This window comes from Primulina eburnea, unplaced genomic scaffold, assembly GCF_022965805.1.
Source record: "Primulina eburnea isolate SZY01 unplaced genomic scaffold, ASM2296580v1 ctg1459_ERROPOS7100000, whole genome shotgun sequence".
Classification (NCBI taxonomy): domain Eukaryota; kingdom Viridiplantae; phylum Streptophyta; class Magnoliopsida; order Lamiales; family Gesneriaceae; genus Primulina; species Primulina eburnea.
Window position 1 is genome coordinate 257,076 of NW_027330988.1, and position 12,302 is coordinate 269,377.

Here is a 12,302-nt window from a genome sequence, read left to right on the forward strand (position 1 = left end):
TATTTTTATTTAGATCTTCCATGAACAAATATTTTTTATGTTAAAAATATTTTTTTTATTATAAATATTAATATGATTGACTTTCTTATTAATAATGATCCACGAGATCGTCTCGTAACATAACTACTTTAACGAAGATGATTAAGTAATAGATACGATGAAAATTTGAATATAAAATAGAATACGTGTCCGCTAAAGTTTTTTTTTTTTAAATTATTTTATCCGAATTTTAGAATCCTTTCAAATTTTTTAAAAATCAATGAAAATTCAAATATAATAAAATAAAATAATTTTATAATTACAACTTTAAATTCAAATGTTTCCCAGTTTTCGATCCCTCCGCCCAAGTTTCCTCTGGGAACCCATTTTCCAGAAATCACTCTCCGTCTCACACATTCGAGTTCTGTACCAAATTATACTCAAAATTCAAAGCAATTTCCTGAAAGCCCTTGAATTCCGCTGATGGGATTTGTCTGAGGATCATGGCAGCTGAACTTTTTGGTCAATGAATCATTTTCACAAGAAACAATGGCGACTTCGGCGTTCAAATCAACGACCAAGAGAACCCCAATAAGAGGTAGCTCCAGCTCCGAAGACTCCAGCTGCGCTAGCCGCTCTCTCCGCCGTTCCCGGAGTCTCAGCCAATTTTCCCGGCCGGTCCATCCGGAGTGTGATACTGAACAGCCCGTGCTTGATTATAACAAGACCGGGCCGAGGGGGAAGTTCGTCAACACTGTGAGGGGATCGGCGACGTTCCCGGAGATCAGCTTAGATGATCTCGCGCTTGAGTTCTTCGGTTCGAGGACTGAAAATGAGAGAGATGGAGGGGTGGTGAGGGAGAGAAAGGAGAGGGAGGGCCGTTCAGTTGGACGATGGGCGAGTGATACGGTGTCATCCAGAAGAAGGGGGCGTTCGGTATCCAGGAGCCGTTGGGATAGTATTTCGAATAGCTCTGCTTTCGAGGGGAACAAAGTTGTTTCTTCCTCCGATGCTGGTTCGCGTCGTCGGAGGTCTTTGTCTGTGGCTCGCCATCAGATTAGCGATTCAGAGGTGACTTTGCATTTCCGTGTTTTTTGTTTTTTTTTTTCTCGTGGTTACAACTTAGAATTGCATGAGATATTGCTTCTGCACTGGTTGCTCAATTTTGAATATTAGCTGAAGTGATATGATATACTAGGAATTCACTTTGAGAGCTGATTTTTTTTTAAAAAGTTACTGATGCCTGTGTAACGAATAATTGAATTAAATGTAAATTCAAAAACTTTAGCTAAACATAACAAAGGAATCATCATCGAAAGAAACCAAGTGTGAGATGCTTAAGAAGTTGAATTTCATTGTGCTTTATAATTCTATTTGTTATAAAAATATATTTCAATCGAATTTTCTAATGTTCGTCTTTCATTTTTATTACGAGTTTGTCTAATTTTTCCAAGTCAAAGTCACCCTTTCGTGTTTGATTAATTAATTATCTCCGAGGTCTAGTCTAAATGTTTGAATTACCAAAAACAAATAAACAACTATAGTTTAATGTCTGTGTTGAAATTTGACTCCTTTATTTAAAAAGGCTAGCATTGCTTAGCAATCGATGTCTACTACAACCATGTCTCGAATAATCAATCAACCAATCAATCAATGTTAGAGGTGGCTGATCAATAATATAAAATGTATTTAACTAAGAAAATGAACCTAAAAATCAAATTAATTGAGCCATCAATTCAAAAAATATAGTGTTGCATGTGTTACATCGATTTATTTGTAAACAGATTAGCCTATGGGTGTAATGAAAGGAGCAATTGAGAGATAAAATCATGTCGAAAGTAGTAGTAAACCCATTCCCAGGATTCCTCTGCACACTTAAATGTGATCTCTTAAAGAATATTGAAGAACGGAAAAAGAAATTATATATCTTAATAATTTAATTTTTTTGTTACTATGAGTAATATCTGTGATTCGAAATCCTCTTTATTGGCATAAACCTCGTCCTAATTTGTTTAGTAGGAACTATGTCGAATGGAACTGTTGCATTTTTTAAATTGCATCACCAGTTCATGACATATTCAAAATTTCAGCTGCTATTTCTGGTCTCCAGTTGAGCATATCCCTGAACACGAGATTGTTACTCAATTTTGAGTGGCTTCAATTTTTGTGTGACATGCTTAATCCTTAGACATGGGGTCTATCCAGCATGCTACTCTCTATCGGACCAATCCAAGATTTTGATCCTCTTGTTCAGCGCTCCTGACGAGTGCACAATTTGTTTTCTTTATACCGTGTCTGCCCTTTTCATTTTTTTTTGCCTCTGTATTGATAAGTGATAACAAATGCAAAAAGGTTTAATGCACTAAACAAAATATAATATTATTTCACGTGTTAAACATGGATTGCATCCACTTCATGAAGGGTTTGGGAGTGGATTTAGGCAAATAATGAGAACTCAAAATCGGCGACTTTTACTGTTCTCCTTCCTCCTCCAGTGATCAGGTCCAGTCCATGATCTTGGCTCAACTTGAACAAAAGACGCCGAAACTCAAGCGAATGGATAATGATTTTGGTATACCGTATACATCACGTACCTATATCAACAGTCAACACCATGTCAATCATGATTAACAACATTTCCACCATCAACAGTCCACATTCAAAAGATTGTTATAAAAATACTGAGATGAGAGCTAAGATCAACATCTACCAGAAGGTATGGCACCAGTGTTGCCTGGCTTGTTTAACAATTTGCTCAGCCGCTTCATATTGTGGGTTAAGGCATTGATGCAAGATATTCTTTTGAATTTTCATACCTGAAATGTGTAACAAGCTTATTTTTCTCAAAAGGGATACATAAGTTGCCGTTAAATTTGAATTGCAGACTGAGGTTGATTATACTCCGAGTTCAAGAAAACATTCTAATATGAAGGCTCCAGCTGATGGGAACAACCAAATGCATTTAAGTTCAAGCAACAGGCGACTTGGAAGATCTCGGAGCCACAAAGATCTTTCTCTATCACACGATGGTTACTCTGTAAGGTCTTTATCCCTTGTATGTATGTTGTTTGCTATTGTGCTTCCGGCTCGTATGTAATTGTGATGGCTACTATACATCATTTCTTTCTCGGGTATTTCTCAGTGAGCATTTCTTTAATTGTCAATCTTGACCTCTTTTTCCCTTTATTGTGATTGCATTTCAAATTGAGCTTTGTTAAATTTATTAAATCGAACTGGCACTGAGATCTGTCAGAGTCAATCTTCTGTCCTCACTGATGATGAATCAAAAGACACTCATTTTGGGAGAAACAGAACTGAGAAGATAATCCGTGCAGTTTATGCTCAGAAGAAGGTCGATTTAACCTTCTTTGTTTGATTTAATTGCTATACTTTATGATATATATTTTGTTAGTAAGATGGTAGTCCATTAAATTTCTATATCATATATTTTCAAATTATCCTGTATATTTGTTCTTGCTTCAGGCTGAGCACCCTACAAAGGATGTTCCAAATGGACTATATGAGGCAATGCGAAAAGAACTTAGACATGCTGTTCAAGAAATCCGAACAGAACTAAATCAAGTGGGCTATAAGAAATACGTTTGCTGAAATAATTCAAATACCTGTTCTTAGATAGTCTTTTGATGGTAATACACAGATTGGTTATTCTTATTTAATTATTTGTACTATGTACAGGCAATGGGAAGAAATCAAGTGGCTTTAATTGGTGACTCTTTACAATCAGACAATTCCGAGAGACTTCCAGATTTGTCTGTTATCAGAAAAAAATACGCCACGAAATTTGAGCAGGTGATAGCTCTCGTTTTTTACTTTAGACTATATCTGGTTAGGTTCCTGTTAAATCAGTGTCTTGTAAAGTATGGGTAGGCAGAAGTTGGTTCTGGAAACTATTGAACACAAATCTTGAAGTGGTTTGGCTCGTATAACATTGAAATGATTTATACTGTGAATGGTAGTTTCTTAAAAGCAGACTGGCCGTACATTTGTGTTCTGTCTTAGCACTCCACTGACTTGTTTGGATGTAGGCCTCCAAGGAGAGCCCCCAAACCCAAAAAACTGGGTGGAATTGTAATATTAAAATATTTGGTTCAGTCTGACAGTTTAAAATGAAATCCTTGGAGCATTTTATTCAAATACCCAGGTTGTGTGATTAGATTCTGGGAGAATCAAATTACAAAAGAATAATAAAGATTTCTGTTCAAATGGATGAATAATGCTTGGAAAACTTGTGGATAAATTTGGCAATCTATGTTGTTGGAACTAACTACTTTAAAATTCTGAAAAAAAAACAAAGTTCACCACTAGTTTGGTAATCTAGGTCGTGTCCTGGAATCAGCTTTTCTGATGAATCATTGAATTGTAAACAAACCTGAAGAACTAGAGTTCAAAATTCTCTTTGTTTTTACATTAAATCATTTTTATCTGTGGGGTGTTTTAGAGTAGTAGATTTAATAACTCATTATTGCGAGACATAATTTCTTTGTACTGAAATTCTCAAAAAGTGAATGAAGCATTCTCTGAAATTTGTAGTTGGAAAAACGTAAACAGAATTCTTCGCCTGAAATCTTGTTTGAGGAGCAACGAGGTCGAGATGCCCATAAGATAGTCAAAGAACTTTCTGTTACAAGGAGTTCAGCTGTAGAAGAGCAGCATTCACAAGCCAGAAAGGTATATCCATCTCTCAGTTTTAGTCCTATAAACTGTTTGGTTTTAGTCTAATTGTATTGTTCTAACTGTTATGCTTTCTTGGTGTTAAAGAGAAGTAGCGACAGAAATTGTATGTCAAAACGATTAAGCGAGGAAGCAGAAAGATATTTCGAGGGCTTCACTTCTAATGTCGATACAGACATATCTTCGCTGGATGGAGAACAAAGCGACGGAAGTTCGACTTTAGGAGGGAAGGACAGAGGCACTGCAATAAATAGGAATGGACCTTACAGTACCGTATCATCTATTTCTAGTCCTATTATAATTGATGATGTTAGTTTGCCTTGGTTGCTGTGGGAAACCAGTCACGATGCTTCTCTTACAGGCAAGAACAAGGCACAGACTCCTGTTACTCCAAAAATTCTGAATTTGGATTCAGAAAAGGTTAATTTTTATGTCTTGCTACTAATTGTTTTGATAAGGTTCAAATTGATTTCAATTTTTCCATCTCACTGTTGTACTTTCGTAATTTCATTAACCATATCTCAGTCATTCAAAATACCTATGTTACTGTAGTGTCATGTATTATGGAATTCCTTAGTTGTTGGAAGATTTTGATTTTGTATGTTGTGAAACAGAGATTTTCCCTTTTGACATTTTGGTCCTAAGCTTTAAAAAATGAATGGTTATAAAGTTTTCAATGTTTTAGCTTAATTATTCAATCTGCTGAGGTAACTTTCTGTTTTTTCCCCTTTTTATTTTTGGATATAGATATGTTTTTTACATCCACGATTAATTTTAATGAAATCAGTGTTTCCTGCAGGACGTTGTCTCAAATGATACAGGTAGTCATTCTGCTAGCAGTCAAGGAAGCTGGAGCCCAGGTCGTCTTTCCGGTAGCCTGACGAATAAAAGAGGCGACAAAGGCAAAACTAGAAAAGTCGGTGACACGCCCTTTGATATGACGGAGTATCATAAACTTCCCAATAATGAAGAAGTTCTGTTTGAAATGTATAGGCAGCAAAATAGAATCAACTCTGGTTGTCTATTTATTTGTTCTACTCAACTTCTGTAAACACTTGACTTCTGGATTGGGATATTTCCTTTCTCATCTTTTGCAACAGAATTTCTTCTCTTTGTTTCTGGAAAGATTAGTTCTTATTTTTTGTTTTTAATTATCAAGTAATTAGGTGTTCGCTTAAAGATATCGTGATTCCGAGTATTAATAGAGAAGTAGTTGCTTGCAAAAATATTTTGAAATATTTTCTCATCGTAAATAGTAAGGTGTAAGTAAAATTTAAGAGTTTGAGCCTAACTGGAACAAAAAATTTTTTTTAAAAAAATTTTGTTCGAGTTTACTTGAAATTTTCAAACCTATTCAAACTATTGTTCAGTTAGAAAACGCAGTTTTTGAAAGTCAAAATATCCGAAAAAGCTCGAAATTTTTTAAAAAAATTTGTTCGAGTTCGACTTGAACAAAATTTTGTTCGAGTTTACTTGAAATTTTCAAACCTATTCAAACTATTGTTCAGTTAGAAAACGCAGTTTTTGAAAGTCAAAATATCCGAAAAAGCTCGAAATTTTTTAAAAAAATTTGTTCGAGTTCGACTTGAAATTTTCAAACCTATTCAAACTATTGTTCAGTTCGAAAACGCAGTTTTGAAAGTCAAAATATCCGAAAAAGCTCGAAATGTATATATATTTAATATATAATTATATTATATTAATAAAATATTCAAGCTCGCGAGTTATCGGACAAAATAATTTCAACTCGAGCTTGGTTTGAAAAATATTCAAACATATTTGAATTTGGCTCGAGTTCGATAAATTAAAATACAAATAAAATATTTACCAAATCAGCTCGATTCGTTTACGACCCTAATAAATAGTGTTGGTATATACGACTTTTTTCTCACATAAAATAATAGTAATTTATTTAAATTAGTAATAGGATATTATTATATCCAAAATCCTACCTTACAAGGCAAATCATTAGGGATCACAAAGTATTTAATACAATTTATCTATATTAACAAATTGATTTATGAATAAGATGATAAGATAAGAGAGTTAGATAGATAATCATAATATCACAAATATTGCACCATAAATTTTCCTAATTTTTTGGATAGTTAATGAATAAATTATCCAAACAAATATTTTTATGACTTGCCCATTTTGACAAATGCATATATATATTATCTTATCTTGCCCCAAAAAACCGTAGGAAACAATGAATAATTTTTGTTTTTGTTTTTGTTTTTGTCGATTCATTCGCTAAATATTCAAAACTTAGGATGCAATATTGTTAATATTATTTACATAGAGATTTAGAAATCTAACTCACTTATCTTATCTTCTTATTCATAAATCTACTAAAAACAAAATTCTAGTGTTGATCGAACTCTTATCCCTATAGAGATATTGTTAATATAAAAAAATTGATTAAATACTTCGTGCTCTAATGTTTTGGATTATGAGATAAAATTTAATTTGGATATGGAAATATTTTATTAATTTATTTAAATAAATTACTAATAATTTTATGTGAAAAAATGTCATGTACACTAGCACTATTTAGTTGGAAAAACTGTTTTTATTTTTTTTTCACAAGCTCTATTAATACTCACCTAATTTCCAAAAAACAGAAAAAGAGATTCTGTTGGAAAAGATTTCCCAATCCAAAAAGTGTAGGAGAGAGATTACTTAACAAAATTCTCTTATATATACGAAGGTACATACCTATTGGAGATAGTTAGCCCCATTATTCATAACATTTGCCAAAACCAAAAAATGGCTGCCGTAGAATCCCGTGAACAAAAGAAAGATTTGAATGAATGGCTTCCGGTAACGTCGTCGAGGAACGGGAAGTGGTGGTACTCTGCTTTTCACAATGTCACGGCCATGGTTGGAGCCGGTGTGCTCGGTCTCCCCTACGCCATGTCCGAACTCGGATGGTAAGTTCCTGAAAATTACTTGATTTAAACAAATATTGTGTTTGAGATTATGAAATTTTTTTTGAATATATTTTTGTATGAAATTGGATTTTTATGAAGTTTATTTTTAAGTTTTTGACGTGCAAATACTTTTTATTCGAGTATGGTAATTATCTCTTAATTCGTAGTAGATGCATGTTTAATTTTTACGGATTTGATTACGGTTTTGTCTTTTGATTCTCTCTTTTTTTAGCAGATGCATGTTTAATTTTACGGATTTGGTTACGGTTTTGTCTTTTGTTTCTTTTTTTCTTTTTCTTTTTTTAAAAAAACTTTGTTAATTAATGTTAGGAAAAATTGCTTGATTCTCGCTGTTAATTAATGCTATATTTCTTGAAGTATAGTCCCTTCAATAAACAATTAAATTTGATGTAGACAGTAATGGGAAAAAAATTCCCGTTACATTGGATTTGATATAAATTGTATGGTCGAACGCTTTACGTTTTATATTTGGTTACGTATTTTTTCAATAAATAAATTTTACCATTCTCACGGCATATTGGAAAACATACATTAAAGAATTTGTCCACGAAATAGCACCGAGTTATTTTATGAATGAATTATTAATTGTATTTTATCTTGACACTATAATGTATTTCGAATTATTATTAAATATAAACGAGTCTTATCAGAATATATGCCACATGAGCGAGCACACTGTATACACAAAATAAATAATATATTCAATTGAAGTTATATCATATAGACCCAAAAATTTATTAATTGATACTGTTTCACAAATTTTAATTAATTTCTTTTTTGTGATATCAACCTAATAAATATTAAATTTCAATCCCATTAATTTTATTGTAATATCACTAAATAATTTACAATAAATATCATCTTAATATTTTAAGACATATCAATAAGTTATCAAGTATGTGTATAATTATTTTTTAATCAAGTTGAATATATTAAGAAACAAAAGTAATCAACTGTTGTTATGAATTTTAGGGTAAGGAAAATTTGATATGAATTTTTTTTTTATAATTTTTTAATATCAATATTCGCATACATGCAATTTTATATTAACTTTGTTATTTTTATTATTTATATTTACACAATAAATATTATACTACAGGGGACCAGGGGTTACCGTGATGGTTTTGTCTTGGATCATCACTCTTTACACTCTATGGCAAATGGTAGAAATGCATGAAATGGTTCCCGGCAAGCGTTTTGACCGGTATCACGAGCTAGGCCAGCACGCTTTTGGTGAGAAGCTTGGCTTGTGGGTGGTAGTGCCGCAACAGCTCATGGTGGAAGTCGGTGTCAACATTGTTTACATGATCACCGGTGGCAAGTCCCTCAAGAAAATACATGACATTGTCCGCCCTCACCAATCCATTCGACTCACCTATTTCATCATGATGTTTGGCTCTGTCCATTTCTTCCTTTCTCATCTCCCTAATTTCAACTCTATCAGCGGCATTTCCTTAGCTGCTGCCATCATGTCTGTCAGGTATCACTTCTACTCTAATCTAGATTGTTTTTAAGTTTAGTTATTTGTGTTTGTTTGGAGTATCAAAAAATCAATTTCATGATTTTTCTAATATGATTTTCACTAAGACATGAAATATTTATTGCAGCTATTCAACTATAGCTTGGGTAGCTTCGGTGCATAAAGGGGTTAACGAAGATGTAAAATATGTGCCTCGGGTATCGAACGACTCAGAAAAGTTCTTCGGATTTCTTAGTGCATTAGGGGACGTAGCTTTTGCCTTCGCTGGGCACAATGTTGTGTTGGAAATCCAGGCCACGATTCCTTCTACTCCCGAAAAGCCATCCAAGAAACCCATGATGAAAGGAGTTATTATCGCCTATGTCGTTGTGGCTCTGTGCTATTTTCCAGTTGCATTTATCGGCTATGCCATTTTCGGAAGCAGCGTAGAGGACAACATCCTTGTATCACTAGAAAAACCTGCATGGCTTATCATTGCCGCCAATTTATTCGTTGTTATCCATGTTATTGGAAGTTATCAGGTAAAAAATTTTGGATTTTTTTTTTTCAAATGTTGTTTCTTGGACACAATATCAAGTATTTATCTTCATGAGTTCGTAGGTTTTTGCTATGGGTGTATTTGACATGGTCGAATCATTCTTGGTGAAGAAAATGAAGTTCAACCCGACACGACTTCTACGCATTGTCACTCGTACAACCTATGTAGGTGAGTGATAAATTTAAATTACATTTTGATAGTAAAATGAACTTTGTTAGAGTTTATGACTTCCATTCTTTTGGTCCTAATCCAAAAAGCTCACTCCTCGCATTTCTATGTTGCCCACTTGGCTATGAACGTTTTATTATTTTTGCGTCACATGTTTACTATACATAAGAAAATAAGGTTTTAAAATACATGCAATATATATATATATATATATATATATATATATATATATATATATATATATATATATTTATATATAATTTTGTTGTATTATTTCGTAATTATTATTTCATTTGTGCGTGCTACCTTGCAGCTCTCACCATGGGTTTGGGAATTTCATTCCCTTTTTTTGGTGGACTTCTAGGATTCTTTGGAGGTTTTGCTTTTGCTCCAACTACATACTATGTGAGCAATTCAAATCTTGCTCTTATTCTGTCAAAAAAAAAATATTGTTACTATCAATTATAATTAAAAAATTATGTGAAATTTATCTAATCATATACACTTTCGATCACTAAAACAATACTCTCCAATTCTGATATCGATTAAATAAAGTAAACTAAAGTTAAAAAATATCAAGACTTGATTGTGATATTGTCTTGCAGCTTCCTTGTATTATGTGGCTTGCAATACACAAACCTGAAAGATTTAGCATGTCTTGGTGCATCAATTGGGTATGCCTCTAATCGTTTATATTTAAAATTTCCACTATTTAGTACCATTTTAAATATTGGTGTGAAGTTCAGACTAATTTATGACAATTTTAAATTAAATTTTCAGGTATGTATTGTGATCGGTGTTCTCTTGATGATTTTAGCTCCAATCGGTGCGCTGAGACAGATCATATTGCAAGCCAGAGACTACAAATTCTTCTCATAAACTGGACAAGTTTTATAAATTTCATATCAACTTCTCTAAAGTCAATTTTTTTTTTTTTTTTCAATTCTAAGATTTTCCTTAAAACTATTTCAATTTTTTTAATTATTATCTCATTTTATTTGTTAAGTTGTTCATTTGGACAAGAGCGGATCGAGCATTTAATTATTTAATACATTAATTTGTTTCCTCCAGTTTTCTGGACCCTCCCATATACCACCTGTTCAACTCTTCAATATATAATTCCGCCTATTATCTTTGATTATTTTTCGGATGAATTATAATTATATTTTTTCTCTAATCATCAAATTAATTAATTATTATCATATTTTTTCATATTGATATTTACCTTTACAAATCAATTGCTCGCTACTTGTATGGTTGAGCACGGGTGGGTAACTGAGCCTATTGGGCGAGAGAAGCTATCGATATACTTTTGTTGACTGAAATTTCAATTGTTGGGGTGTATTGCAAATTAATCTACAACCCTATATATACATATGTACAAGTTGCCTCCAAGAATGGATGACTTGGATCATCCTAATCTAATGGTGGAAGTTAACTCCCTAAAATATTTCACACCACTCTACGCAATAAAATATTTTAGAAGTTTTTAATATTTACATTCTACAAAAAAAATTAGAAGAAAATCTTAGAATAGTCTAGATAATTCCCAAATCTCTCCGTTTTTGCTAGATTGTTTCGGAACCTTCTGGACTTAGTCTTCTCTACAACATTCTAGTAGAATATTCAAGTTTTGTCCCCCATATTCTAGATCATTTCATATGAACTTAGAAGAACTTTCAAGTTTTTCTCACTTATCAATTAGTATAAAAATTAATTTTTCTTTGAGAGAATCTAGATCGCTCGAGAAATTTTTGGATGTGAAAAGAATAAAATTTATTCCTTAATCATGTTTTTCTTTTTGATAATATTGTGTTTATTAAATTATAATGTTTTGTCTTTCTAGACCATGTATATTTATGATAAGAATTCCAGATATGATATTATTATTTAAAAGAGTTTAATTGATAATAAAACTCTTGTTTTCATATCTTGTAGGATTTTTTTATGGAATAAACTTTAGGGCAAATTAAGCTTATAAATAAGAGAGAAGTCAAGAGAGAGACGTCGCAAGAGAGCAAGCGCGAGAATTAGTGATTTACATCGAATAGATCAAGTGGTCAAGCCAATGCATATTGTTGTGTTGTTGTGAAGTGTTGAAGACACGGAGACACAACATCTAATCACAGTGCTGATTAATATGATGTTCATCAAAGAGATTTTCGACTTCAAAAACGTTTCATCCGTAGTTTTGGTTACTTGATTTGATAAATGTTTTGCATGCGCTTTGCTTCCTCACGATGCTAAGAGAGTTATTTTGCGCGCTCACTTGTGCATAATTCTTTGTGTCTGATTTAATTACATAAAGTTTTGTATGTTGAGATATTACGCTGCATGTTTTGTTAGGTGTTACAACAACACTTAACTGAAACGCACATTCACGTTATTACATAGTACTTTTATATCATCCAATCAATCACCTTGCAAGTGATATCAGAGCAGACACTTGACGTTACTAATGGAGATTTTGGTTAGTTTTGTTTGAATATGA

The 12,302-nt window shown here is 32.7% G+C and overlaps 2 protein-coding genes across 5 annotated transcripts; both read left to right on the forward strand.

Moving 5' to 3' along the window:
• The first annotated feature begins 235 nt into the window (after positions 1–235).
• On the forward strand, positions 236–5,789 carry LOC140820800 (uncharacterized). 4 transcript variants are annotated; one of them, XM_073181140.1, is made up of 8 exons: positions 236–1,050; positions 2,864–3,016; positions 3,224–3,331; positions 3,463–3,561; positions 3,676–3,789; positions 4,549–4,668; positions 4,759–5,091; positions 5,471–5,789. In XM_073181140.1, exons 1-8 carry the CDS (start codon positions 529–531, stop codon positions 5,720–5,722), a joined length of 1,701 nt encoding a protein of 566 aa, XP_073037241.1. In that variant the 5' UTR covers positions 236–528; the 3' UTR covers positions 5,723–5,789. The 4 variants fall into 4 exon arrangements, with proteins under 4 accessions (XP_073037241.1, XP_073037243.1, XP_073037239.1 ...); XM_073181142.1 differs by having other exon boundaries at positions 4,576–4,668; XM_073181138.1 differs by having other exon boundaries at positions 238–1,050; positions 4,531–4,668; positions 5,471–5,788.
• A 1,644-nt stretch (positions 5,790–7,433) lies between these two features.
• Positions 7,434–10,710, forward strand: LOC140820801 (lysine histidine transporter 2-like). Its single transcript, XM_073181143.1, has 7 exons — positions 7,434–7,604; positions 8,725–9,105; positions 9,233–9,626; positions 9,706–9,811; positions 10,125–10,216; positions 10,417–10,485; positions 10,592–10,710. The coding sequence occupies exons 1-7, from the start codon at positions 7,441–7,443 to the stop codon at positions 10,688–10,690; spliced, it is 1,305 nt and encodes a 434-aa protein (XP_073037244.1). The 5' UTR covers positions 7,434–7,440; the 3' UTR covers positions 10,691–10,710.
• The last annotated feature ends 1,592 nt before the right edge of the window (positions 10,711–12,302 follow it).

Coding starts and splice junctions, on each gene's coding strand:
- LOC140820800 (XM_073181138.1), top strand. CDS start 529: ATGGCGACTTCGGCGTTCAAATCAACGACCAAGAGAACCCCAATAAGA. Junction 3,562..3,675: donor TCCGAACAGAACTAAATCAA/GTGGGCTATAAG, acceptor TACTATGTACAG/GCAATGGGAAGAAATCAAGT. Junction 3,790..4,530: donor ACGCCACGAAATTTGAGCAG/GTGATAGCTCTC, acceptor TGAAATTTGTAG/TTGGAAAAACGTAAACAGAA.
- LOC140820801 (XM_073181143.1), top strand. CDS start 7,441: ATGGCTGCCGTAGAATCCCGTGAACAAAAGAAAGATTTGAATGAATGG. Junction 7,605..8,724: donor GCCATGTCCGAACTCGGATG/GTAAGTTCCTGA, acceptor ATTATACTACAG/GGGACCAGGGGTTACCGTGA. Junction 9,106..9,232: donor GCTGCCATCATGTCTGTCAG/GTATCACTTCTA, acceptor TATTTATTGCAG/CTATTCAACTATAGCTTGGG.